The following is a 27,466-nucleotide window of genomic DNA, read 5'->3' as shown; positions in this document are numbered from 1 at the left end:
TGTGCACTTCCATTTTATTCCCACCAACCAGTGAGGGCACTCAGGCCATGTTTCCTCAGGGCTGGCTGCACCAGGGTTTCCCTCAAAGTGTTCCTTCTGATAGTGACCAGACAGAACTCCAGGACTCAGCCCAGGCTGGAGTTGCCTGAATGGCCAGGACAGATGCCAGAAATTTTGTTATTAATATAGATATAACCTAATATTTGGACTTATACTCAAGGTAGTATGATATTATAGACTGGGAGACTAGGACACACTTTCCAGAATAATGGGGATTAAAACAATCCTTTTGTATTCAAGTGATATGTTTTACTTAGTTTATTAATCTATCTTATATCTTACTTAGGAAAGAATACTTGGGAAAATGGGCATTAGACATGATCCCTTTTTAAAAATGAAGTGGTGACATACTGTTAATCATCACAGAAATCATTTGTACTACATCGTATACATTCACAATATGCTTTCAGAGATTCTTCTGGCTGGGACTGAAGGACTGAAGATAGTATTTGCACTCTTGCCATCCACCTGTTAATTTTATTTACATCTTGCTCAGAGTTCCATGCAGAAGTTTATGGCTGTTCCTTCCATCTTTTTTCTATAGATTTCATCAAACCTCTCATTCTGGGCAACAGTGAAGTGGTTTTTCCAATCCCCCACAGTTCCTAGGAAAAGGAAGGCCAGACAGGAGTGTCACTCTCTGATTGAAAGATGTGGTGTCCCTGAGTAAAGTGGTGTAGTGCCCATACTGAATCTGGCCTGTCCACATACCTGACTCACCCAATTCCCCCTTCAGTGGACACCTGTCCATGAGCAGCTCTCCTCTAAGAAGCAGTCCTAGGGGACTCTGTGCAGGGGGATGGACTTGTAAGTCAGCTGGACAACTGACCCAAGGCAGCTAGTGGCCTGCATGACCTGGCCCCACCTATAGTGTATTTACCTGATGGATTACTACATAGACACAAAAGAAGGATGAACTACAGACACACAACCACATGGAGGAATCTCAAAACATTATGTTGAGCAAAAGGCACCAGACACAGGAAAGTAAATACTGTGAAATTCCATTTATGTGAAGTCCAGCAACAGGCAAAATCAATCTAGAGTAATAGAAATTGGAAAAACGGTTGTCCCTGGAGGTAGACGTTGACTGAAAAGGGGCACAAGAGGAAACTTTCTGGGGTGATGAAAATGTTTCATATCTTGATTGGGGTGCTGGTAGTGTGGGTGTATACATTTATCAAAATGGGTTGAACTGTATACTTAAGATCTGTGCATTTTTGGTATTTTGATTATATCTCAATAAAAAACTATTTTGGAAAAATATGAATGAGATACTATTTTTCACCAAACAACAACTTAAACTAATTTTAAACAGGAAATTCTCTTTTCCCCACCAATGCCTCTTCCAGAAAATTATGCAACAGTAATAAAAGCATCTGGAAATAATAATTTATGCACAAAGATATTTACTGTAACATTATGCATAAAAACAAACATTGAAAACAATAATAACTATAGTGTCTATCATTAAGGGAATAGTTGGATGAATTATGATGTATCCTTAGCTTGGTATAACATGGGACCAAAAAAATCAATGAGGTGTATGAGTCTATACGCCTTGCCCTAGAGGGGTTTCTCATATCCTGGTAAGTAAAGGTATAAAATATGACCTCATTCTGCATTTTAGGGAGCAAGCTTTCATTATGGTTACATATCTTTGTGTCTGTGTGAGTCTGAAGAGGGAGGGTGTATAGAAAGATGGTTATGTATGAGCCTGAAGAAGGGCACCTTGACAAATCATTACCACTGGTTATCCAAAGAGAAAAGGGGTAGAATATTTTGGTTTGTTTCATTGGTATGGAATACTGTTGTAGATTGGAAAATGCAACAACATAAATTCAAGCACATGCAAAATCAAAGAGGAAGAAGAACAGATGTTTCGAAGCAGTGTGTATACCATGATTTCACTGTTGTGAATAAAAAATCTGTATGTTATAAATGAGAGAGAAAGGGACTTCCATACTGTTGGTAGTTACTTCTTAGGGGTGGAGTTTTGGTGGAGAGACTTTTAAAAAATATAATTTTATACTGATTTTATTTATTTATTGAGACAGAGTCTCGCTCTGTCACCAGGCTGGAGTACAGTGGCACGATCTTGGCTCACTGCAGCCTCTGCCTCCTGGGTTCAAGTGATTCTCCTGCATGAGCCTCCCGAATAGCTGGGACTACAGGTGTGCACCACCACGCCCAGCTAATTTTTGTATTTTTAGTAGAGACAGGGTTTTACCATGTTGGCCAGGATGGTCTTGATCTCTTGACCTCGTGATCTGTCTGCCTAGGCCTCCCAAAGTGCTGGGATTACAGGTGTGAGCCATCGCACCCAGCCGATTTAATTTATTTTTTAAGAAGAGCTGGTGTCTTGCTCTGTCACCCAGGCTGGAGTACAGTGGCAAGGTCCTAGCTCACTGAATGCTCAAAATCCTGGGCTCAAGTGCTCCTCCCACCTCAGCCTCCTGAGAAGCTGGGAATACAGGGATGCATCACCACACCCAGCTAATTATTTTTTTTTGTAGAGATGGGGTCTTGCTGTGTTGCCCAGGGTAGTTTTGAACTCCTAGCCTCAAGCAATCCTCATGCCTCAGCTTTCCAAAATGTGGGATTATGGGCATAAGTCAATCCGCCCAGCCCAATTTAATATTTAACAATGACATGTTTTGCTTTTTAAATTAGAAAGTGATAAAGCTTTTTCTTAAAAAATGTTATATGGGCCAATTAGAATTCCTCCTTTGGGAATTGGAACTAAGAACTACTGAGGATGAGGCAATTCTCAACGGTAGTTGTAGTTGAAACTCATGAAGTAGAGCAGGTTTGGGCAAGGGTCAAGACCAAGTTATGAGCAGAAACTGAGTCATCAGAAGTTATAAAGTGGGAGAAAGTTGTAATGGGTGGAGAAACGGGAAGCTGGTCAGTAGAGGAAGCCATGCCTAATAGATATATGAAAAGCAGCCGAGTCCTGTAGTGGTGGAGTTTTGGAGCAAAGACACATCCCTCCTGCTGCTGAGTCCTGGACCCTGAGATCCAGCGGCCCCTGGGAGGTCTGGACCAGTGGTGGCTCCTCTTTTTAGTTTTCTATGTTGATTGCATTTCCTTTATTGTCCAGTGTGAATCTTCACAGTAAGCCCCTTTCTTCGGGTCTAGCTTGAGGGACTCTCTGTTCCTTGCAACCAAATACTGGAACAATACTCTAGAAAGCTCTCTTCTACAACAGGATCAAATCCCTGGTTTTATTAGAAACGTACATTAGGAATAGTTGAAGTGCATTGTCTTGGAATTAATAAAACTCAATATTGTCTGCTAAGAGGCAGGCAGGATGTTACGAGACAATCTGAATGTATGATAAAGAGGCCCCACACACCTTTTCTCATGAAGGAGGAAATTGACTGGTCCATGATAGATTTGGAAACTGTAGAACGATTTGTCATGGGATTTTCTTTCATTTTCTCAAATGACGTCTCCTGGACAATTTTATCTAGCACTGTCTCATCCACGTTCTTTCCCATGAACTGCATCACCTTTCGAATTTCATGCTTTGGGTCCTGCGGCAAGGGTAACATTGGACTAGAATGAATGAGAGTATCATAAAGAAATACTACAATTCTCTGGGATGTCCTTTGAAACAACTTTGAATTTCTCTGCACCTGAAGAACCACTTTAAAATGGTTCTTCTGCAGAGCCTTCACTCACCCTCTTTATGTCCTCATAGAATAGGAAGAGAATCTGGTGTCTGTCTTTCATCTCCCACCATCCTTTCACATGGTCAAACCAGGAACCCCAAACCACTGAAATAGACACAGGAAACAGAATGGTCTACATAGGCATCGCACAAAACCTTCTGAGTATTAGGGATTTTCCTGAAGTGAGTTAGAGAGAGAAAACCCAAATTCTGAATTAGATATGTCCTAAGGGTTCTCATCTGTTTGATTTTGAGGGTGGTATAGATGGGGACAGCCTTGGGTTTACTTGCCCCAACGTCCTCCCTAAAGTGGCTTCCTGTCTATTATGTGCAATCACATAGGGACAAGGACACCCTTTGGAAGAGAATGGCTCTAATTAAAGGCTTTGAATCAGGTGGAAGATGTTTGCTGAGGGCTGTGGGCATACACTCAGAAAGTGGTCACCTTGTTCTGCCCAGTCCCAGTCTGTGGTAGGACATACCTGATGAAGCACAGGCATTCTAGGGGATAAAATGCTACCTGTGTTCCCTAGACCCAGCCTAGCTGGAGTGAGAATGCAAGGGTGTGAAGGATGTTGCCGTACCTTTTCCATTGATGAAGGTTTCAAAATACTCTTCCCAGGTACCAGGGTCAGGAAGCATGTGGTTCATCCTTTGGAAATGGTAGTAGGAAACCATACAGTCTTTGGCATTTCGAGCTACATAAAGGAACTTTGGGGTAAGAAAAGAGGTGGGTAAAAGATGGTATAAAAAGTGGACTTTCACAGAGTTCCCTTAGGCGGAGCCATCCTGAGGGTTGCTGTGCACTCTGGCTCAGTTCTGCAGTGCTGGCCCTGTGACTTGGCCGTGTGACCTCTCTCTTCTTTCTGTCTCTGCTTCGTCGCCAAGTCTGCTCTCTACTTGAAACTCAGTCTTTTTCATTAGCTAATCAATTAGGGATTGGTGAGGATTAGATTGCCTGATTGCCCCTTTGGTATCAGGAGCAAAATCTTTCTCTATAAACTACGACCTGCCATGTGAATAGGAGACTTCCACGGTATCAGCGTAAACTGATGACCCCTCCCGCACCCTCCCAAAGATGCACAGAAGCTTCATGTTTAAGAGTTTGAGCCACGCAGCAAGAAAATAGCTCCTGTTTTTCTCCTGGCCTCCTCGGCTTGAATTATTTCCATCTCTAATCATTTCAGCTCTGCCCCTACAGACATCCCTTCAAGTTCCGCTTTGCCCACAACTTCACAACCCTCTACCCTCCCAACCTTTCATTTTACCAAATCTGACCTTTTATCCAGTACTCAGTTCACATTTTAACGGTATCAATTCCAAATGGGCCTCTTGACTACGCATCTCAGATCTATGACCAACTATTTCAATGCTGTGCTTTTTTATTCTTTCACTTTTAAGTGGTTCTCAACTGGGGATGATGGGATGATTGTGTCCACTAGGGGACGTTTGGCAATGTCTGAAGACGTTTTTGGTTGCACAGCTTGGAGTCGTGGTGCTACTGGCATCCATGCAGGGGCCAAGGATGCTGTTCAACATTCTGCAATACACAGAAGAGTCCCCCTGCTCACACCTCCCACCCACAAGAAAGAAAAATCTGCCCCAAATGTCAGGAGTGCTTTATTAATTATGTCTTTTATATTCTGTGTCTGATGCTTTGACATCCTGGGGCTTTGCTGACTCTGGAGGAACTGCCTACAACACCCCAGAGCCTATACCCCCGACACTTCCACTGTTGGGCTTTTACACACTGGGCCACTATTCACCTGCCCTGACCACCCCAGGGTCAGATACCAGACCACTAGGCCAAGCCCCTGTGGCTGAAAGCCTGCTGCAGTGGTTCAAACTGGCCAATCCCAAGCCTGCCTACCTAGCCTCATCTATTCCTTCCCAAAGAAACCACATCAAGGCTCTTGCCCATGTCTTCTACTCACTCTCTCTTCCTCCTGACCTATCCCATTGCTTCCCTGTGAGGCTGTGTGTGACATGCCATGCCTCCTGTTCTAGGGATCTGCGAGGACACACTTCTTCCTTATGACAGTCACCACTGTACCTGCATGTCTTTCCATGCCTGATTATATCAAGTCCCAGGCCCTTTAGAGCAAGTGCTAAGGTTGAGAAACCCTGCTCCTGAAAGCATTGACTCTGTTACTGTCTACTAAGTCCTACTGCCCATCTTCTCTTCTCCAACTTACCAAGGTGCCAAGCACCAGTAAAGAAGGTTTTAAGAAATGCTGATTTAAAAAATTCCCCGAGTTTCTAAATTTTTTATCCTCAGTTTTCTTCCTCTTCATTGCTGCTTGATAATCCTTTTATTAATCCCTCCCATGCTCCATCTCTTGGCTGTTAGCTCCAGCCACAGGTCTGTCCTCTCTTCTCAAACCTTTACACTCAAACCTTCCTGTCTGAGTTCACTAATTTTCTGTGCAGCTGTTCTGCACTTTATCCTATGCTTGAGTTTTTAATTTCCATGATTTTATATTTTTGTTATAGAAATTCCATTTATTTACTTAATACTTCTGTGTCTAAAAGTAGCATCTTATTTCTTTATTTTATTTTTGATTCACTTTTTCATTTATTCACACAACTTGAACCTTCTCTTATTTCTAGAGCTGATAATTACATTGTCTGAAGTTCTTGAGGTCTGACTCTTCCACGGGTTCTTTCTGAAGACTGCATTTCATGGTGGCTTGTTCTTTTGTGTATTTTGTAATGTGGGATGGTGAGCCCAAGTGGGGATCCTATGGGGGTCTGAGTTGCAGCTGTGTCCCTGCAGAGAGGACCTGGGAACACTGGCTGTGGGGACCACCTTGTGTAATTTCTCTGCTTGTAGTTTCTTGGAGAATGCAAGGAGTGCAATTTTGAATCTCAAACCCTGAGAGAGTAAACCTGTGGCTATACATTCTCAAGGGAGCTGAGCGCCTAGGTCAAGGCAGAGTGGTTCCCTGAGGTCTTCCTCTGCCTCCTCCACCCATCCATTGAGGATGTAGCCCTTCAGTGGTCCCAGCTTTGGCTCCTCATTCTTCTGGTTCCTTGTGCTGTGGGCTTTGACCCTGTCCCTGTGCAGCCATTAAAACTTAAATTGCTGGATTATCCAGGTCATCAGATTTCCCCAGGAGAGTCCCAGTCTTAATTTGCCTCTCTGAGTTTCAGTTTCCTCTGAAGTTTCTAAACTTAGGGACTTTATTTCGATCTCAGTTATGCATTAAAAGGAAACTTGTGATTTTTTTTATGCAGTAATCCTGGATGTTCTACATATAAGGGCTTCAGGGGTTCAGAATACCTAATTTGCCATAATTCTGGAAATGGAAGTTTTTGTCCCCTTATCCAATATTATTACTAAAAGGACTGAAGTCATTTATTTGAGTCCTCCAACTTCACTCCAATCCCCTAGCAACATATCTTTCTTAGCCCTTCTTTCCCCTTCATTCTTGCCTTTAAGGAAACAGTGCCCCACTTTCTCACCAAGGCTGGCAGCTTAGTCTGTACCCTTGACTCCACCTGCTCTACAGCACCTTCCGTATTTACTCAGCAAGGACGTGTCTAATGCCCTCTATGTGCCAGGAACTTATAGGCACTGGGGTGCATACAAATAAAGTCACAGAATAAATAAAACGAAGAACGCAGAGTCTACCAGAGGCTGAGGTGGGGTGTCCTCAAGAGCGTTGCTCTGCCTGTTCATCTGTTTACCCTTTGGGGAGAACTTTTTTTTTTTTTTTTTAATGAGACGGAGTCTCGCTCGGTGGCCCAGGCTGGAGTGCAGTGGCGCGATCTCGGCTCACTGCAAGCTCCGCCTCCCAGGTTCACGCCATTCTCCTGCCTCAGCCTTCCGAGTAGCTGGGACTACAGGCGCCCACCACCGCGTCCGGCTAAGTTTTTTTTTATTTTTAGTAGAGACGGGGTTTCACCGTGGTCTCGATCTCCTGACTTTGTGATCCACCCGCCTCGGCCTCCCAAAGTGCTGGGATTACAGGCGTGAGCCACTGCGCCCGGCCCCCTTTGGGGAGAGCTTTAGCTTTTTTCCTCTCATTCTTCCCTCCCTGGTCTGTTAGAGAACCTCCCCATGGCCTGCAGCCTGGGACCACCATCTTCTCACCTTCATTTCACAGCTACGCTTACTGCACTCACTGCCTCCCCATGTCTCTAGTTCCCTCCAAAAATTAAGTCTGGATCCTGCTTTTATGTCCTATTTGAAACTGTTCAGGTGAATGTCCTGCTGAGTGTAGAACTTTACGTTTTCTCTTTGCTGGTAAGCATCAGAGACAGTGGAGAGGCAAAGGTGATGACGAATGCTCTGCGTTGGGGTCTGCAGGACTCGCTTTGGTTGGCTTACTTTCCCTTCTGTCACAGGGAGCTGTTGGTATCTTACCTTGCAGTTGTTTTCCCAGAAAGACGGCGGCAGCAGCTGAGTGGAAAGGTGAGTCTTTAGTATCCGTGGAGAGGGCATTGCTTTGGCTTTTTCCACACCTTTAAAATAGTTCAAGAGGAAACATCTGCGTAGTACAAGCACTACACGGGGACCTCATGATCCAGGCTCTGTCCAGGATATCCCATCACCCACCTATCCTTCTGCTAGTCTCTTGACTTTCTTTTGGGATTTTACAATGGGATTATTGATATAATTTTCATTTTTGTAGAATCACACAGCTTGAGTCCTGGATGGGGCCTTAGAGTTAACTTACTCTGTCACTTTAAGGATGAGGTGATAGAAGCTGGGAATGGGCAAGTGATGTCTTGCGGAGGCAGAGTCAGCCAGGACCAGAGAAGAGAGGACTCCCTCACCTTCCTGCCAGCCAGAGATGACCCCCATGTGCCTGCATCAGGCTGTCTCATGTACCCGGCCTGTTTGCAATCACTTGTGTCATCTCTAAAAACATGTATACTTGCTGGCCTGTGAGTCATGATTTCTACTTTCTCATTTTTTTTTTTTTTTTTTTTTTGAGACGGAGTCTCGCTCCATCACCAGGCTGGAGTGCAGTGGCGTGATCTCGGCTCACTGCAACCTCTGCTTCCCAGGTTCAAGCAATTCTCCTGCCTCAGCATCCCGAGTAGCTGGGATTACAGGTGCGTGCCACCATGCCCATCTAATTTTTCTATTTTTAGTAGAGACGGGGTTTTACCATATTGGTCAGGCTGGTCTCGATCTGGTGACCTCATGATCCACCCGCCTCGGCCTCCCAAAGTGCTGGGATTACAGACATGAGCCACCGTGCCCGGCCTCTACTCTCTCATTTAAAAGCCTTAATGAGCACTTTGTGCAATCATTGTGTTAAGCTGAGGTTAGGGGAAAAGGCAACAAAGACAAGAAAAACACAGACCTTCTCCCTAAGGAGCTTCCACTCTAGTGTGGGAATCAGAGGCTCATGCAAATCATGTCAGAGGAGCTGGGTCAAGTTAGTGCAGAAAATCTCCTTCCTCTTTAAGACATGTACCCCAGAACTTAAAGTATATATATATATATATATATAAAAGAATAATGCCTGACACCTGATATGTGCTATGAAAGTCTTAGCTATGACTATGACACTTATTTTTTCATGGGAAGTGCATGGTGCACTCCAAATTTGAATCTGTGGTCCTTGGTGCCAGACGTCTTTGGCACTGACACTGGGGTGCCACATGAGCAAGCAGGGACTCTGTTGGGTGAGAACTGTGTAGCTAATGCTTGGCACTTGTAACTGGTTGAACACTTTGTTTAATTGAGAGATTGTACCTCTCTATTGTTAAGTGTTGAAGAGAAATACGTTAGGCGAAAGGATCTATCTAGATTTGCACAAGAAAAGTTATTTTTCATCCAGTACTTAGAATTAGGGATTAAAGGGAGTTTTTCCCCACCAGAATATGTTTGACTTTCAGACTGACTACTTTTGAATTGTTAACCTTTATGTGAGGACTGTGGGTTTGTAAATGGAAGACTTACCACAGTGTGTCCTTCTTATCCACTCCAGGAAAGGGTGTCGAAGTTGAATGGAAGCGTGCCTGCTTTTCTCAATATCTCCATCATTTTGTATCAGATCTACAATTTCCTGTGTCCAAGTTCCTGAAAGAGAGTAGAATAAAGATCTGAGAAACTGATTATTGATTTTCCACAACTTAGAATTTAGAAAAATGCTATAAAAAATTAATTTGCCTGTTAATACCTCACTTATGTTGCTTACGACATTGAATTAAAACCAACTATTAAGATAATCTTTTCCTCACCAGAAAGGTTAAGGGTTGAAATGTGACTTCTTTATTTTTGTAATCCAATGATGTACTTAAAAAAATCTGAATATGCATTGGTATTTCTATAAAACGATAATACAAATAACTATTATATGTAACAACAGGGATTATTTTAAAAATTTCCATTTGAAGAAAATTGCAGAAATTCCCAAACCCTAACTTTTACCATTAAAAGCTCTGGCTGCTAATAAGTAGTCTAGTTTCTCTTCCTTGGGTTACTTTTATTTTTTTATTTTTTATTTTTTTTTAAGAACCAAGGAACTGACACAATGTCCATAATAAGAAAAAGAAGGAAAAGTAAGAATTTCAGATAATCCACAAACTGAAAAAATGAGATTGAATGAATTCCTCTTTCAAAGGCAAAGAAAAGTTAAACAGTGGCTTCTACAAGAAAGGTGAACTCCTTATAAATGAAAAAATGACCTTTGCTGAATTTGAGAGTAAAATTTGTTTCTCTTCATGGTCTTGTCTGAGATCTGCTTCCTGGTTCTGGGGCTTCCTTGGACTGGGCCCTGGCTTCTGCAGTGTCTGTCCTCAGAAAGTGCATCCTTATTTGGCTTCTGGGACACTTGGCTGACCTGGTCCTGTTTTTCTGTGGGGAAGCATGGATTGGATGTGTGTGGGGCTGTGGAATCAAATGGACTCGACTCCTATATATGATGTATGCGTTGGGTGGTTTCGGATGAATTATGTAAACCTGATATATATTAATGATTCTCATGTGGTTTTGAGAGTTGGAAGAGAAAATAGGCAGAATCCAGCTTGTCATAGGCACTAAAGAAATGGTAGCTGTCTTCATGTTTTGACGGTGTTGGCGTACATCCCGAGGGCCAGAGCTAGAACAGATGGAACCACTGTGCTCGGGGAAGCCCTGGGGAAGAAGGTGCCATTCTCATCGTGGCTTCCCCATACCAGTTTTCTGTGATCCTGGTCTCCTTTCCCTAGTACCCTGATGGAGGTACCTGGGTGCAGTGCCATGGCTCTGGCTCCGCCTCTAGACTATGCCCTTGTGCCAGCTGCTCAGCTCCTGGTCAGTTCCTACTCTGTACTAAAACCAATTTATCTTTCTGCCCTTCTGGGGTCAGCACTGTCTTCGTCTTTGAACCTTTGTTGCCTCCTGATGATGTGCTGTCCTAATTCCCAATCCACACTGCTTTGGCAGTTCCAGAGAGCCCTTCTCCACAGAGGCTAGCTCTGCTTTTTCCTCTCAACTCTGAGCATGGAATTTGGGCCTTGCTTGCCTGCAGCCTCTCAGAGGAAGTCATGGGTGCCTCTACCTCCAGACTCCACCTTTGTAATTGGCTCTGCTGTCGTAGATGCTGTGAGCATGTCAGGAAACCTGGGCTCCCTCAGTGGCCCTGACCCTATTCCTGTTTGGCCCACATTGTGCAAGGGCTTCTGCCAGACCTCCTTGCCGCACATTCCAGACTTGCTCCCAACTCAGCCTGCTGACAGGGCACCTTGCATCATGAGTCGTACTCACCAGTAACTGCCTCCCTCTTGCCCCGGGGAGCTGAATTCCAGTAGATTATGCTTCTCAGTCACCACTATGGACTGGTTTCCAGCACAGGTTGATGTCTGCTTTTCCGTGGACTCCACCAACAAGGTGGCAATTCCAGGCACAGTTGTTGACCTGAATGGCAACTCTGAAAGCCATGGCATGGCTCAGGCAAGCTGTGGCAAGGGCTGTGCTCTACAGCTATTTATGGATATTGTAAAAGGCGATGGATGCACAGCCCAGAGTTTGCTTCTGAATGGAAGTGTTTATTCCATCAGCTGCTGGGGATGCTGCTGGCAGATGGCCCCCAGCTATTCAGCCCTCTCCAGGTCCCTTCCTGGGACATCTTCCATCCAGGGACTGGCTGACACTCTGCTCCCCTCTCCCCAACTGGGATGGAACCAACTTTGCAGGGCCATCCCAGCTTCAGATCATCCTGTAGGAGGCTTTTTGCTAGGATTGAGTTGAAGCTCAACTTCTCTCTCTGGAAAATCCTGCTTTCTTCCCTTTACTTCCAGGGGGAGTGATCCCAGGAGCACTCCCTAATAAACATCTCACATACTTACCTTCAACTCAGAATCTGCTTTCTGGGAAGAAAAGGGGCTGGTTTGGGAGTGAGGATCATGATTTCAGATTATGACAGGCTGACTCACTTAGGCAAGTAGTAGATGGGGCCTGGAACCTAGCATCTGGGATGGCTTGTGTTTTATAGGGTCACTGTAACCTTCCAACTTACCCAGGGCAATACAGCTTGATTCTGTTGTCCCAGATTAATTACTAACAGTGTTTCTTTCTGTATCAGATGACTTAGTTTTGAGGATAAATGATGAAGTCACCACAGCATCAGGTCAGCTGTTTCCCGCATGTCTCAAGTATCTGTCATGCCCTGTAGCTAGTCTCAGAAAAAATGTTCTTTCTCATTTTCCAAATTTGAGCTGGGAAAATGCTCAGTTCTCACGAGTCTCAAGGAGATAAACTTCTTAGTCAAATGAAATTTTCTTTTCATAATTATTTCCCACTTGTAGCATAGTATTTCTTCTTCCACATTGATAAGTGTTATCCTAGAGGGAAGTTACTAAGAATGTGACCCTGGATAACTTGCCTTGCTTTGTAAAAAAGGCTGTTCAAGTTTTCAGGGGATAATCCTGCCTCCAGGAGAGTCAAATAGAATCTGTGTTGATAGAACTGACAACTTGAGGAAAGAAAACCCAGTAGTCACTCCAGGCTGTGGCTGGGGCTGTTTACAAGTACCAAGTGCAGTGCCCATCTGACAGCCATGTGATTAATTAGATCAAAACAGGCACTCAGTTCAGATCTTTCTGGCTCAAAGATTCACTCCACTGGTTGCCAGGACACTACCCACTTCTGACTTCTCTGTCCAACATCTAAGTGGGAAAGCTTCTTGGGGTTTGGTCCTGTGCCCTCTTTTTCCTCTATGCTTTCTTCCCATGTGATTTCGTTCATTCCCATTGCTTTGAACACCATCTTTAGTAGACACTGTTGGTGGCTTCCTCAGATCCCCTGTACCAGCCTCTTGCACCCCCTCACCTCCTCCACGGCTGTGAGCGTTGGCCACTCATGTCTCTCAGCTAGCTACCTGCTTTGCTAGAGAAGTGTCCTCCTCTGAAGGGAGGCTCCTAATAGAGAAAGTCTCCATTCTTCCACTCCTTCCCCTCCTGCCCTAACAACATCAGGGCAAGGCTTTACCCAATGCCACATCTTTACTTGGTCCCTTCCCCTCCCCTATCCTATACATACCCTTACTGGTTTTTTTTTTTTCCTAAAGAGCACCCTTCCAATAAATCATGTATACCTGAATCCTTGCCTCAGGCTCTTCCGTAGGGCATTTAACCTGAGATTTCACTATCTATAGCAACTCCAGTTATATCTTCAGCCAGAGTGGGCTTCCCGCTGTGCTGTATTTCTGACAGCCCCCTGACGTCAACACTTAGTGGTCTAAAGGTCACCTCAAACTTAACATGTCCCAAACTGAGCTGTAGTTTAACCTGCCTACCTTCTGCGCAGGCTCCATGCCTCTCCCTCTCCCAGGCTTTCCCATCCCAGTACAAGAGGCCACTCAGTTGATAAAGCCAGAAGAGAGTCACCCACAAGTCATCACTTCCTCTCGGATCTCAAGTAATTCTACCTCCAAAATACATCTCAATTTTTCTCTGACTCTTCATTTGCACTCTCACCTCCTTAGTCCAAGCTACTTTCTTTCTCATCTGGAAATGGCAACACATAACATCTTGTGTTCCCCAGTCCATTTTTGACTCCTTTCAATCCATTCAACTGCCTAATAGATGTCCCGGCCCCTCTCAGACCTGGTCCTCTCTGGACTTCCCTGAGTCAGTTCTTGGCACTGGCATCCACCTGATCATTCCAGCCCCAAAGCTTGTCTCCTCTCTTTCTCTCACCCCCCATATATCATCTATCAGTAAGTCCTACTGCTCCTGTCAGCATATGGAAACCTTCCTCTCCATGCTCCCTGTTATGGGCTAACTTGTGTGCCCCCCAAATTAATATGTTGAAGTTCTAACCCACAGTACCACAGAATGTGACCTTATTTGGAGATAGAGTCTTTATAGAGGTAATCAAATAGAAATGATGTCATTACGATGGCTCTAACCCAGTATGACTGATGTCTATATAAAAAGGCAGGATTTGGAGGTAGATGTGCACACATGGAGAGTGCAATGTGAATGTGAAGATGCCATATACCTGCCAAAGAGAGAGGCCTGGAACAGTGCCTTTCCTCACAGCCCTCAAAAGAAACCAAGTCTGCTGGTACCTTCATTTTGGACTTCTGGCCTCCCAAACTGTGAGACAATAAATATCTATTGTTTAAGCCACTGAGTTAGTGGTACTTTGTTTCATAGCCACAGCAAACTGATAATACATTCCCTATATAATAATCACAGCAGCTGAGAATTTCAGAGTACTGATTCCTTAATCTGAATTAGGACCCCCAATATTCTTTCATTACACCCTCTCTACATTTCTTTCTAAGATCTTATCACAGGTAATCAAAATTCTGTGAAATGATTTGTTTAATGGTTTAATGTTCTTCTCTAGAGTGTACTGTAAATCCCTGCAGGACAAAGATAACGAACATTTTACCGATCACTACGCTTGGTGCCAGTCTCTGGCATTTAGAAGATTCTTGATAGGTAATTGTTGAATGAAAGAAAAAAAATGAATAACATGGATTTTTTTAACTGGAAGAATCTGCTTTGACTAGTTATATATTTTTGATATACCAACAACTCTGCCTCTAAAAAAATCCCTATAGTTTTATAGAAAAATCTTAGATCCTTTGCCATTCTGTCTGATTTATAGACAAGGACACTTCCTTCCTCTGCTCTTTGACTTTACTACATGACCCCATAAGGTGCTGATACATGCTCCAACTTCTACTTCCCTCTTCTCATGTCCATGTACATACCTGCTTTGGGGTAAGAAGCAATGAGCAGGTCATCAGGCTTGGCTTGGAAGTTCCAGACCTTATCCCAGAAATCGCATACTTTCTTTTGAAGAATGATTCCATTCACTTGGGAAAATTCTTCTGGGGGTAACAAGCCGCATTCTAACTCACTTGTCTCCTCCACCTTATACTTAGCCATTTCTTCCACCGTGGTCTTGGGTACCAGCAGGGGAAAGTAAAAAGTAAATGAAAGTCGAGATTCACACGGGTTTTATGTATTCAGTGCTTTGGGCACAGAGCTGTGGTCATTCATTACAGGTAAATATGTTCAGGCAAACAAAGAGACAATTTGAATGGCTCCTGGGTAGAACTGGAACAAAATCTTCAGCACTGTGCCAGAATAGGCCTTACTCTTTCTACTGGTGAGATTCTGGCAGGGCTGCACCTCCATACTGCCAGGAGGAAGAACAGCAGCAGGGCACCAGTCCAGGGGCCTGCGCAAGTCCAGGAGGTCACTTCCTGGTCCTGTGGATGCCCATGGAGATGGGGAATTGAGAGAAAATATTGAAGAAATGCCTGGAGCAGGCCTCCAGGAATTCCCTTCCTTCTTCCTTGTCTTAACCTGGAGTTACTCTCCCTACAGAAAGGAAAGTGATTCTTCTGGGTTTGGTTATCCATGGAGATTTGGAGAAACACCTTCCCTAGACCCATGGAGACCCATGCTTCTATTGAGGCATATCACAGCCTAGGTGCCCATGTTAGGTGCACATGTTGCCAGCTTGGACAGTCCAGCTGAGAATTCCATCCCAACTTCCAAGACTTACTTAGAGAGTTACCTAAATCTCAGGTCTGTTTCTGTTCTGTGAGAGGTTAGACTGCAATATTTGAGGACTGTTATTACAACAAGTTTTTTTTTTATATTGAGGCACAGTTTACATGCAGACAAATGCACAAAGTGTAAGTTTATGTCTTGATTAATTTATACTTCTATATGTACCCACATAACTACCATCCAGATGAAGATATAGTACATTCCCATTGCTTTGGACAATTCCCTCATGCTCCTTCCCAGTCAATGCTGCACCAGTGCCCCACACTCAAGGCAGAGGCTTGACTTTTGCCACCATAGTTTAGTTTTTCCTATTCTTAAACCTCATATTAATGGAATCACACATTATGTACTCCTTTGTGTCTGGCTTTGTTCTTTCAACATAATGTCTTTGAAATTCATCAAGTATCAGCAGCAGGTATCAGTAGTTCATTTATTTCTATTGCCATATACTATATCACTGTATGAATATACCAGAATTTTTTAATCCATTCTTCTTTTGATGGACATATAGGTTGATATCAGTTTTTGGTGATTATGAATAGAGCTTCTATGATATTTTCACACTTTTTATCTTGGGGTGGGGGACAGATGAATTCTCTTTTGTTCTCTTGGGTGTATGACTATGATTTGAATTGCTGGATCATTGGTATATTTAACCTTAGTAGAAACTTCCAGTTTCTCCATACATAGACAATGACACTTCAGTTAATGACATCAAAAGAGCTACCTGAACACCTGTCTGAATGATCTCTAAATGCTTTTTCTAATTCTGAGATTCTGGCTCCCTTGTAGTGTAGGAGGACTGGCAGCACCTTATTTATGTCACTTAGCTGCTGGCTCAGCCAGGAGTCTGCTTTATCGGGCCTGTAAGTTCCACTCAGTTTGAAGAGAGTGGCCGCTGAACAATGGGCCGCTGAACAAATGGGCCCCTGTCACTGTGTTGGAGAGGCAGGTTTTTCCAGGGACTACCTCTGCCAGGATTTCTCTCAGCACTTAGATTGACTCAACCCAAGCAAGGGTGCTTCCCTCAGTCACGTTGAAGGGATTTTAGAGCTCATACTACTGTTCATTTACTTTCTAGACTGTGTCATCTGGCATGCTGGGCATTGGCATTAACCACACATTTCAAACAAACCATTATAAAGGCCATCAGATAAACATTGCCTCAGTTGGTCAGATGGAGAGAATTCTACCAAGCTCCCAGGGTGAACTGCTCCTACTACCTTCAGCTATGGAATGCCACTATTTGGGACTAAAAGAAAAGGGTCAAAGCTGAAAATCTGTGATTTGCTGCAGTCATTTATCCATGCATTTTTTTACTCCCTCTACAAGTTCTCAAGGGCACTTGCTGTGTGCCAGGCACTGCATTAGGTACTAGGAGTAAATACGGCATGAGACTGAACCCAAAGAATTAACAATTGAGTGAGAGGTATAGATAAGAAATTGAAGAGTAAATACATAACAACAGGGCTGCAACTGGGACAAATATGGGAAGCAAGGGAAAAGAACACCTCACTTGGTTTAGGGCTTCTCAAAAGGGTGGCACTGAAGCCAAGACCCAATTACCTCCATGCCTGGGAGCCATGCCCATGCTGACATTGTTGACAGCCATCCTGTCTCCTCCTTTCTGCTTTCACCAGGACAACTTGGGTTCCCAAAAGGCCGCTATCATGCTTTCTCTTTCCTATATGACCTACCACTAGGACTATTAACCAGGTTTTGGTCTTCTGACATCTCCTGTGTGCACTTCCATTTTATTCCCACCAACCAGTGAGGGCACTCAGGCCATGTTTCCTCAGGGCTGGCTGCACCAGGGTTTCCCTCAAAGTGTTCCTTCTGATAGTGACCAGACAGAACTCCAGGACTCAGCCCAGGCTGGAGTTGCCTGAATGGCCAGGACAGATGCCAGAAATTTTGTTATTAATATAGATATAACCTAATATTTGGACTTATACTCAAGGTAGTATGATATTATAGACTGGGAGACTAGGACACACTTTCCAGAATAATGGGGATTAAAACAATCCTTTTGTATTCAAGTGATATGTTTTACTTAGTTTATTAATCTATCTTATATCTTACTTAGGAAAGAATACTTGGGAAAATGGGCATTAGACATGATCCCTTTTTAAAAATGAAGTGGTGACATACTGTTAATCATCACAGAAATCATTTGTACTACATCGTATACATTCACAATATGCTTTCAGAGATTCTTCTGGCTGGGACTGAAGGACTGAAGATAGTATTTGCACTCTTGCCATCCACCTGTTAATTTTATTTACATCTTGCTCAGAGTTCCATGCAGAAGTTTATGGCTGTTCCTTCCATCTTTTTTCTATAGATTTCATCAAACCTCTCATTCTGGGCAACAGTGAAGTGGTTTTTCCAATCCCCCACAGTTCCTAGGAAAAGGAAGGCCAGACAGGAGTGTCACTCTCTGATTGAAAGATGTGGTGTCCCTGAGTAAAGTGGTGTAGTGCCCATACTGAATCTGGCCTGTCCACATACCTGACTCACCCAATTCCCCCTTCAGTGGACACCTGTCCATGAGCAGCTCTCCTCTAAGAAGCAGTCCTAGGGGACTCTGTGCAGGGGGATGGACTTGTAAGTCAGCTGGACAACTGACCCAAGGCAGCTAGTGGCCTGCATGACCTGGCCCCACCTATAGTGTATTTACCTGATGGATTACTACATAGACACAAAAGAAGGATGAACTACAGACACACAACCACATGGAGGAATCTCAAAACATTATGTTGAGCAAAAGGCACCAGACACAGGAAAGTAAATACTGTGAAATTCCATTTATGTGAAGTCCAGCAACAGGCAAAATCAATCTAGAGTAATAGAAATTGGAAAAACGGTTGTCCCTGGAGGTAGACGTTGACTGAAAAGGGGCACAAGAGGAAACTTTCTGGGGTGATGAAAATGTTTCATATCTTGATTGGGGTGCTGGTAGTGTGGGTGTATACATTTATCAAAATGGGTTGAACTGTATACTTAAGATCTGTGCATTTTTGGTATTTTGATTATATCTCAATAAAAAACTATTTTGGAAAAATATGAATGAGATACTATTTTTCACCAAACAACAACTTAAACTAATTTTAAACAGGAAATTCTCTTTTCCCCACCAATGCCTCTTCCAGAAAATTATGCAACAGTAATAAAAGCATCTGGAAATAATAATTTATGCACAAAGATATTTACTGTAACATTATGCATAAAAACAAACATTGAAAACAATAATAACTATAGTGTCTATCATTAAGGGAATAGTTGGATGAATTATGATGTATCCTTAGCTTGGTATAACATGGGACCAAAAAAATCAATGAGGTGTATGAGTCTATACGCCTTGCCCTAGAGGGGTTTCTCATATCCTGGTAAGTAAAGGTATAAAATATGACCTCATTCTGCATTTTAGGGAGCAAGCTTTCATTATGGTTACATATCTTTGTGTCTGTGTGAGTCTGAAGAGGGAGGGTGTATAGAAAGATGGTTATGTATGAGCCTGAAGAAGGGCACCTTGACAAATCATTACCACTGGTTATCCAAAGAGAAAAGGGGTAGAATATTTTGGTTTGTTTCATTGGTATGGAATACTGTTGTAGATTGGAAAATGCAACAACATAAATTCAAGCACATGCAAAATCAAAGAGGAAGAAGAACAGATGTTTCGAAGCAGTGTGTATACCATGATTTCACTGTTGTGAATAAAAAATCTGTATGTTATAAATGAGAGAGAAAGGGACTTCCATACTGTTGGTAGTTACTTCTTAGGGGTGGAGTTTTGGTGGAGAGACTTTTAAAAAATATAATTTTATACTGATTTTATTTATTTATTGAGACAGAGTCTCGCTCTGTCACCAGGCTGGAGTACAGTGGCACGATCTTGGCTCACTGCAGCCTCTGCCTCCTGGGTTCAAGTGATTCTCCTGCATGAGCCTCCCGAATAGCTGGGACTACAGGTGTGCACCACCACGCCCAGCTAATTTTTGTATTTTTAGTAGAGACAGGGTTTTACCATGTTGGCCAGGATGGTCTTGATCTCTTGACCTCGTGATCTGTCTGCCTAGGCCTCCCAAAGTGCTGGGATTACAGGTGTGAGCCATCGCACCCAGCCGATTTAATTTATTTTTTAAGAAGAGCTGGTGTCTTGCTCTGTCACCCAGGCTGGAGTACAGTGGCAAGGTCCTAGCTCACTGAATGCTCAAAATCCTGGGCTCAAGTGCTCCTCCCACCTCAGCCTCCTGAGAAGCTGGGAATACAGGGATGCATCACCACACCCAGCTAATTATTTTTTTTTGTAGAGATGGGGTCTTGCTGTGTTGCCCAGGGTAGTTTTGAACTCCTAGCCTCAAGCAATCCTCATGCCTCAGCTTTCCAAAATGTGGGATTATGGGCATAAGTCAATCCGCCCAGCCCAATTTAATATTTAACAATGACATGTTTTGCTTTTTAAATTAGAAAGTGATAAAGCTTTTTCTTAAAAAATGTTATATGGGCCAATTAGAATTCCTCCTTTGGGAATTGGAACTAAGAACTACTGAGGATGAGGCAATTCTCAACGGTAGTTGTAGTTGAAACTCATGAAGTAGAGCAGGTTTGGGCAAGGGTCAAGACCAAGTTATGAGCAGAAACTGAGTCATCAGAAGTTATAAAGTGGGAGAAAGTTGTAATGGGTGGAGAAACGGGAAGCTGGTCAGTAGAGGAAGCCATGCCTAATAGATATATGAAAAGCAGCCGAGTCCTGTAGTGGTGGAGTTTTGGAGCAAAGACACATCCCTCCTGCTGCTGAGTCCTGGACCCTGAGATCCAGCGGCCCCTGGGAGGTCTGGACCAGTGGTGGCTCCTCTTTTTAGTTTTCTATGTTGATTGCATTTCCTTTATTGTCCAGTGTGAATCTTCACAGTAAGCCCCTTTCTTCGGGTCTAGCTTGAGGGACTCTCTGTTCCTTGCAACCAAATACTGGAACAATACTCTAGAAAGCTCTCTTCTACAACAGGATCAAATCCCTGGTTTTATTAGAAACGTACATTAGGAATAGTTGAAGTGCATTGTCTTGGAATTAATAAAACTCAATATTGTCTGCTAAGAGGCAGGCAGGATGTTACGAGACAATCTGAATGTATGATAAAGAGGCCCCACACACCTTTTCTCATGAAGGAGGAAATTGACTGGTCCATGATAGATTTGGAAACTGTAGAACGATTTGTCATGGGATTTTCTTTCATTTTCTCAAATGACGTCTCCTGGACAATTTTATCTAGCACTGTCTCATCCACGTTCTTTCCCATGAACTGCATCACCTTTCGAATTTCATGCTTTGGGTCCTGCGGCAAGGGTAACATTGGACTAGAATGAATGAGAGTATCATAAAGAAATACTACAATTCTCTGGGATGTCCTTTGAAACAACTTTGAATTTCTCTGCACCTGAAGAACCACTTTAAAATGGTTCTTCTGCAGAGCCTTCACTCACCCTCTTTATGTCCTCATAGAATAGGAAGAGAATCTGGTGTCTGTCTTTCATCTCCCACCATCCTTTCACATGGTCAAACCAGGAACCCCAAACCACTGAAATAGACACAGGAAACAGAATGGTCTACATAGGCATCGCACAAAACCTTCTGAGTATTAGGGATTTTCCTGAAGTGAGTTAGAGAGAGAAAACCCAAATTCTGAATTAGATATGTCCTAAGGGTTCTCATCTGTTTGATTTTGAGGGTGGTATAGATGGGGACAGCCTTGGGTTTACTTGCCCCAACGTCCTCCCTAAAGTGGCTTCCTGTCTATTATGTGCAATCACATAGGGACAAGGACACCCTTTGGAAGAGAATGGCTCTAATTAAAGGCTTTGAATCAGGTGGAAGATGTTTGCTGAGGGCTGTGGGCATACACTCAGAAAGTGGTCACCTTGTTCTGCCCAGTCCCAGTCTGTGGTAGGACATACCTGATGAAGCACAGGCATTCTAGGGGATAAAATGCTACCTGTGTTCCCTAGACCCAGCCTAGCTGGAGTGAGAATGCAAGGGTGTGAAGGATGTTGCCGTACCTTTTCCATTGATGAAGGTTTCAAAATACTCTTCCCAGGTACCAGGGTCAGGAAGCATGTGGTTCATCCTTTGGAAATGGTAGTAGGAAACCATACAGTCTTTGGCATTTCGAGCTACATAAAGGAACTTTGGGGTAAGAAAAGAGGTGGGTAAAAGATGGTATAAAAAGTGGACTTTCACAGAGTTCCCTTAGGCGGAGCCATCCTGAGGGTTGCTGTGCACTCTGGCTCAGTTCTGCAGTGCTGGCCCTGTGACTTGGCCGTGTGACCTCTCTCTTCTTTCTGTCTCTGCTTCGTCGCCAAGTCTGCTCTCTACTTGAAACTCAGTCTTTTTCATTAGCTAATCAATTAGGGATTGGTGAGGATTAGATTGCCTGATTGCCCCTTTGGTATCAGGAGCAAAATCTTTCTCTATAAACTACGACCTGCCATGTGAATAGGAGACTTCCACGGTATCAGCGTAAACTGATGACCCCTCCCGCACCCTCCCAAAGATGCACAGAAGCTTCATGTTTAAGAGTTTGAGCCACGCAGCAAGAAAATAGCTCCTGTTTTTCTCCTGGCCTCCTCGGCTTGAATTATTTCCATCTCTAATCATTTCAGCTCTGCCCCTACAGACATCCCTTCAAGTTCCGCTTTGCCCACAACTTCACAACCCTCTACCCTCCCAACCTTTCATTTTACCAAATCTGACCTTTTATCCAGTACTCAGTTCACATTTTAACGGTATCAATTCCAAATGGGCCTCTTGACTACGCATCTCAGATCTATGACCAACTATTTCAATGCTGTGCTTTTTTATTCTTTCACTTTTAAGTGGTTCTCAACTGGGGATGATGGGATGATTGTGTCCACTAGGGGACGTTTGGCAATGTCTGAAGACGTTTTTGGTTGCACAGCTTGGAGTCGTGGTGCTACTGGCATCCATGCAGGGGCCAAGGATGCTGTTCAACATTCTGCAATACACAGAAGAGTCCCCCTGCTCACACCTCCCACCCACAAGAAAGAAAAATCTGCCCCAAATGTCAGGAGTGCTTTATTAATTATGTCTTTTATATTCTGTGTCTGATGCTTTGACATCCTGGGGCTTTGCTGACTCTGGAGGAACTGCCTACAACACCCCAGAGCCTATACCCCCGACACTTCCACTGTTGGGCTTTTACACACTGGGCCACTATTCACCTGCCCTGACCACCCCAGGGTCAGATACCAGACCACTAGGCCAAGCCCCTGTGGCTGAAAGCCTGCTGCAGTGGTTCAAACTGGCCAATCCCAAGCCTGCCTACCTAGCCTCATCTATTCCTTCCCAAAGAAACCACATCAAGGCTCTTGCCCATGTCTTCTACTCACTCTCTCTTCCTCCTGACCTATCCCATTGCTTCCCTGTGAGGCTGTGTGTGACATGCCATGCCTCCTGTTCTAGGGATCTGCGAGGACACACTTCTTCCTTATGACAGTCACCACTGTACCTGCATGTCTTTCCATGCCTGATTATATCAAGTCCCAGGCCCTTTAGAGCAAGTGCTAAGGTTGAGAAACCCTGCTCCTGAAAGCATTGACTCTGTTACTGTCTACTAAGTCCTACTGCCCATCTTCTCTTCTCCAACTTACCAAGGTGCCAAGCACCAGTAAAGAAGGTTTTAAGAAATGCTGATTTAAAAAATTCCCCGAGTTTCTAAATTTTTTATCCTCAGTTTTCTTCCTCTTCATTGCTGCTTGATAATCCTTTTATTAATCCCTCCCATGCTCCATCTCTTGGCTGTTAGCTCCAGCCACAGGTCTGTCCTCTCTTCTCAAACCTTTACACTCAAACCTTCCTGTCTGAGTTCACTAATTTTCTGTGCAGCTGTTCTGCACTTTATCCTATGCTTGAGTTTTTAATTTCCATGATTTTATATTTTTGTTATAGAAATTCCATTTATTTACTTAATACTTCTGTGTCTAAAAGTAGCATCTTATTTCTTTATTTTATTTTTGATTCACTTTTTCATTTATTCACACAACTTGAACCTTCTCTTATTTCTAGAGCTGATAATTACATTGTCTGAAGTTCTTGAGGTCTGACTCTTCCACGGGTTCTTTCTGAAGACTGCATTTCATGGTGGCTTGTTCTTTTGTGTATTTTGTAATGTGGGATGGTGAGCCCAAGTGGGGATCCTATGGGGGTCTGAGTTGCAGCTGTGTCCCTGCAGAGAGGACCTGGGAACACTGGCTGTGGGGACCACCTTGTGTAATTTCTCTGCTTGTAGTTTCTTGGAGAATGCAAGGAGTGCAATTTTGAATCTCAAACCCTGAGAGAGTAAACCTGTGGCTATACATTCTCAAGGGAGCTGAGCGCCTAGGTCAAGGCAGAGTGGTTCCCTGAGGTCTTCCTCTGCCTCCTCCACCCATCCATTGAGGATGTAGCCCTTCAGTGGTCCCAGCTTTGGCTCCTCATTCTTCTGGTTCCTTGTGCTGTGGGCTTTGACCCTGTCCCTGTGCAGCCATTAAAACTTAAATTGCTGGATTATCCAGGTCATCAGATTTCCCCAGGAGAGTCCCAGTCTTAATTTGCCTCTCTGAGTTTCAGTTTCCTCTGAAGTTTCTAAACTTAGGGACTTTATTTCGATCTCAGTTATGCATTAAAAGGAAACTTGTGATTTTTTTTATGCAGTAATCCTGGATGTTCTACATATAAGGGCTTCAGGGGTTCAGAATACCTAATTTGCCATAATTCTGGAAATGGAAGTTTTTGTCCCCTTATCCAATATTATTACTAAAAGGACTGAAGTCATTTATTTGAGTCCTCCAACTTCACTCCAATCCCCTAGCAACATATCTTTCTTAGCCCTTCTTTCCCCTTCATTCTTGCCTTTAAGGAAACAGTGCCCCACTTTCTCACCAAGGCTGGCAGCTTAGTCTGTACCCTTGACTCCACCTGCTCTACAGCACCTTCCGTATTTACTCAGCAAGGACGTGTCTAATGCCCTCTATGTGCCAGGAACTTATAGGCACTGGGGTGCATACAAATAAAGTCACAGAATAAATAAAACGAAGAACGCAGAGTCTACCAGAGGCTGAGGTGGGGTGTCCTCAAGAGCGTTGCTCTGCCTGTTCATCTGTTTACCCTTTGGGGAGAACTTTTTTTTTTTTTTTTTAATGAGACGGAGTCTCGCTCGGTGGCCCAGGCTGGAGTGCAGTGGCGCGATCTCGGCTCACTGCAAGCTCCGCCTCCCAGGTTCACGCCATTCTCCTGCCTCAGCCTTCCGAGTAGCTGGGACTACAGGCGCCCACCACCGCGTCCGGCTAAGTTTTTTTTTATTTTTAGTAGAGACGGGGTTTCACCGTGGTCTCGATCTCCTGACTTTGTGATCCACCCGCCTCGGCCTCCCAAAGTGCTGGGATTACAGGCGTGAGCCACTGCGCCCGGCCCCCTTTGGGGAGAGCTTTAGCTTTTTTCCTCTCATTCTTCCCTCCCTGGTCTGTTAGAGAACCTCCCCATGGCCTGCAGCCTGGGACCACCATCTTCTCACCTTCATTTCACAGCTACGCTTACTGCACTCACTGCCTCCCCATGTCTCTAGTTCCCTCCAAAAATTAAGTCTGGATCCTGCTTTTATGTCCTATTTGAAACTGTTCAGGTGAATGTCCTGCTGAGTGTAGAACTTTACGTTTTCTCTTTGCTGGTAAGCATCAGAGACAGTGGAGAGGCAAAGGTGATGACGAATGCTCTGCGTTGGGGTCTGCAGGACTCGCTTTGGTTGGCTTACTTTCCCTTCTGTCACAGGGAGCTGTTGGTATCTTACCTTGCAGTTGTTTTCCCAGAAAGACGGCGGCAGCAGCTGAGTGGAAAGGTGAGTCTTTAGTATCCGTGGAGAGGGCATTGCTTTGGCTTTTTCCACACCTTTAAAATAGTTCAAGAGGAAACATCTGCGTAGTACAAGCACTACACGGGGACCTCATGATCCAGGCTCTGTCCAGGATATCCCATCACCCACCTATCCTTCTGCTAGTCTCTTGACTTTCTTTTGGGATTTTACAATGGGATTATTGATATAATTTTCATTTTTGTAGAATCACACAGCTTGAGTCCTGGATGGGGCCTTAGAGTTAACTTACTCTGTCACTTTAAGGATGAGGTGATAGAAGCTGGGAATGGGCAAGTGATGTCTTGCGGAGGCAGAGTCAGCCAGGACCAGAGAAGAGAGGACTCCCTCACCTTCCTGCCAGCCAGAGATGACCCCCATGTGCCTGCATCAGGCTGTCTCATGTACCCGGCCTGTTTGCAATCACTTGTGTCATCTCTAAAAACATGTATACTTGCTGGCCTGTGAGTCATGATTTCTACTTTCTCATTTTTTTTTTTTTTTTTTTTTTGAGACGGAGTCTCGCTCCATCACCAGGCTGGAGTGCAGTGGCGTGATCTCGGCTCACTGCAACCTCTGCTTCCCAGGTTCAAGCAATTCTCCTGCCTCAGCATCCCGAGTAGCTGGGATTACAGGTGCGTGCCACCATGCCCATCTAATTTTTCTATTTTTAGTAGAGACGGGGTTTTACCATATTGGTCAGGCTGGTCTCGATCTGGTGACCTCATGATCCACCCGCCTCGGCCTCCCAAAGTGCTGGGATTACAGACATGAGCCACCGTGCCCGGCCTCTACTCTCTCATTTAAAAGCCTTAATGAGCACTTTGTGCAATCATTGTGTTAAGCTGAGGTTAGGGGAAAAGGCAACAAAGACAAGAAAAACACAGACCTTCTCCCTAAGGAGCTTCCACTCTAGTGTGGGAATCAGAGGCTCATGCAAATCATGTCAGAGGAGCTGGGTCAAGTTAGTGCAGAAAATCTCCTTCCTCTTTAAGACTGAATAATGTTCCATTGTATATCCACATTTTGTTTATCAATTCATCCATTGGTGGACACTTGGGTTGTTTCCACCTTTTGGCTATTGTGAATAATGTTATTTTGAATGTAGATGTACAGGTATCTGTTTGAGACCCTGTTTTTCTTTGGGATATATACCCAGAAGTGGAATTGCTGGATCATGTAGTCATGGTAATTTTTGTTAAATAAAAAAGTGTTTTGGTACTAAAAAGAAAAGTTGGAAAACCACCTTTAACCATTTTTGAAGTCCATATTCCTTAGAAGAACTGCAAAGCTCTCCTGCCTCTAGTCTCTTTTCTCAGCTCCACCTCTACGCCAGCTCACACTCTGTCCTTCCACATGCCCTGGTCCTGCTGCCCCACGCCCCTGTGCCTCCCTCAGGCCCTCATTTCTACACATCTGGACAGTCCCACTCACTCTTCAAGGGTCTCTCCACGTACTTTCACTGCTGGAGACATGGTGGCCTGAACATTATGAAGATCTTTCCTGTTAATCACATACCTGCAGGTTCTGATTAAAATACCAAACATATCATTGAAGTGCATAATCAGGCTCGTAAGAAAATAAGGGTACCCTCCAGGGACCAAAGTGAAGAGGGAGGGAGCTACAAGATGGAGAAATGGGCAAAGGCTTTGATGACAGCTGCCCTGAGCAGGTTCACCCTCTGGACACCCAGTGTTCAGTTCAGTGACCTCTGCTCAGGGAAGAGGCTGGTAGGCCTGGACTTTAGTGAGGCACAGATTAGGAACAGAGACCGATGCATTAGCCAGAGAAACTCAAATCTGCTACCTCAGTGAAAGGTGAGAGAGAGAAACATCACCTACTGACA

At 44.0% G+C, this 27,466-nt stretch overlaps 2 protein-coding genes across 2 annotated transcripts; both read right to left on the bottom strand.

The window, feature by feature from the left end:
- Positions 1-303: 303 nt before the first annotated feature.
- LOC129030795 (sulfotransferase 1C2-like) lies at positions 304-17,327 on the bottom strand. Its single transcript, XM_063649022.1, has 10 exons — positions 17,282-17,327; positions 15,295-15,408; positions 14,905-15,024; positions 11,445-11,474; positions 9,657-9,776; positions 8,106-8,203; positions 4,321-4,447; positions 3,748-3,842; positions 3,419-3,599; positions 304-665 (listed from the first exon to the last, which is right to left on the bottom strand). Exons 1-10 carry the CDS (start codon positions 17,325-17,327, stop codon positions 553-555), a joined length of 1,044 nt encoding a protein of 347 aa, XP_063505092.1. The 3' UTR covers positions 304-552.
- A 431-nt stretch (positions 17,328-17,758) lies between these two features.
- On the bottom strand, positions 17,759-26,109 carry LOC134737777 (sulfotransferase 1C2-like). Its single transcript, XM_063648516.1, has 5 exons — positions 25,561-26,109; positions 21,776-21,902; positions 21,203-21,297; positions 20,874-21,054; positions 17,759-18,120 (listed from the first exon to the last, which is right to left on the bottom strand). The coding sequence occupies exons 1-5, from the start codon at positions 25,636-25,638 to the stop codon at positions 18,008-18,010; spliced, it is 594 nt and encodes a 197-aa protein (XP_063504586.1). The 5' UTR covers positions 25,639-26,109; the 3' UTR covers positions 17,759-18,007.
- Between the last annotated feature and the right edge of the window lie 1,357 nt (positions 26,110-27,466).

Source organism: Pongo pygmaeus, chromosome 12 (genome assembly GCF_028885625.2).
Source record: "Pongo pygmaeus isolate AG05252 chromosome 12, NHGRI_mPonPyg2-v2.0_pri, whole genome shotgun sequence".
NCBI lineage: Eukaryota > Metazoa > Chordata > Mammalia > Primates > Hominidae > Pongo > Pongo pygmaeus.
Note: the sequence above shows the minus strand (reverse complement) of the source record. Positions and strands in the feature narration are given on the sequence as shown.

What these genes read in the sequence shown, in the direction of transcription:
- LOC129030795 (XM_063649022.1), bottom strand. Translation starts at nt 17,327, where the DNA reads ATGGCTGTCAACAATGTCAGCATGGGCATGGCTCCCAGGCATGGAG. An exon ending in GAATCTCACCAGTAGAAAGA is followed by an intron (nt 15,025 to 15,294) that starts GTAAGGCCTATT and finishes TGTTACCCCCAG; the next exon opens with AAGAATTTTCCCAAGTGAAT. An exon ending in AACCTTCATCAATGGAAAAG is followed by an intron (nt 3,843 to 4,320) that starts GTACGGCAACAT and finishes TGTCTATTTCAG; the next exon opens with TGGTTTGGGGTTCCTGGTTT.
- LOC134737777 (XM_063648516.1), bottom strand. Translation starts at nt 25,638, where the DNA reads ATGCCCTCTCCACGGATACTAAAGACTCACCTTTCCACTCAGCTGCTG. An exon ending in TCTATGAGGACATAAAGAGG is followed by an intron (nt 21,055 to 21,202) that starts GTGAGTGAAGGC and finishes CCCTTGCCGCAG; the next exon opens with GACCCAAAGCATGAAATTCG. An exon ending in TTCCTCCTTCATGAGAAAAG is followed by an intron (nt 18,121 to 20,873) that starts GTGTGTGGGGCC and finishes TCCTTTTCCTAG; the next exon opens with GAACTGTGGGGGATTGGAAA.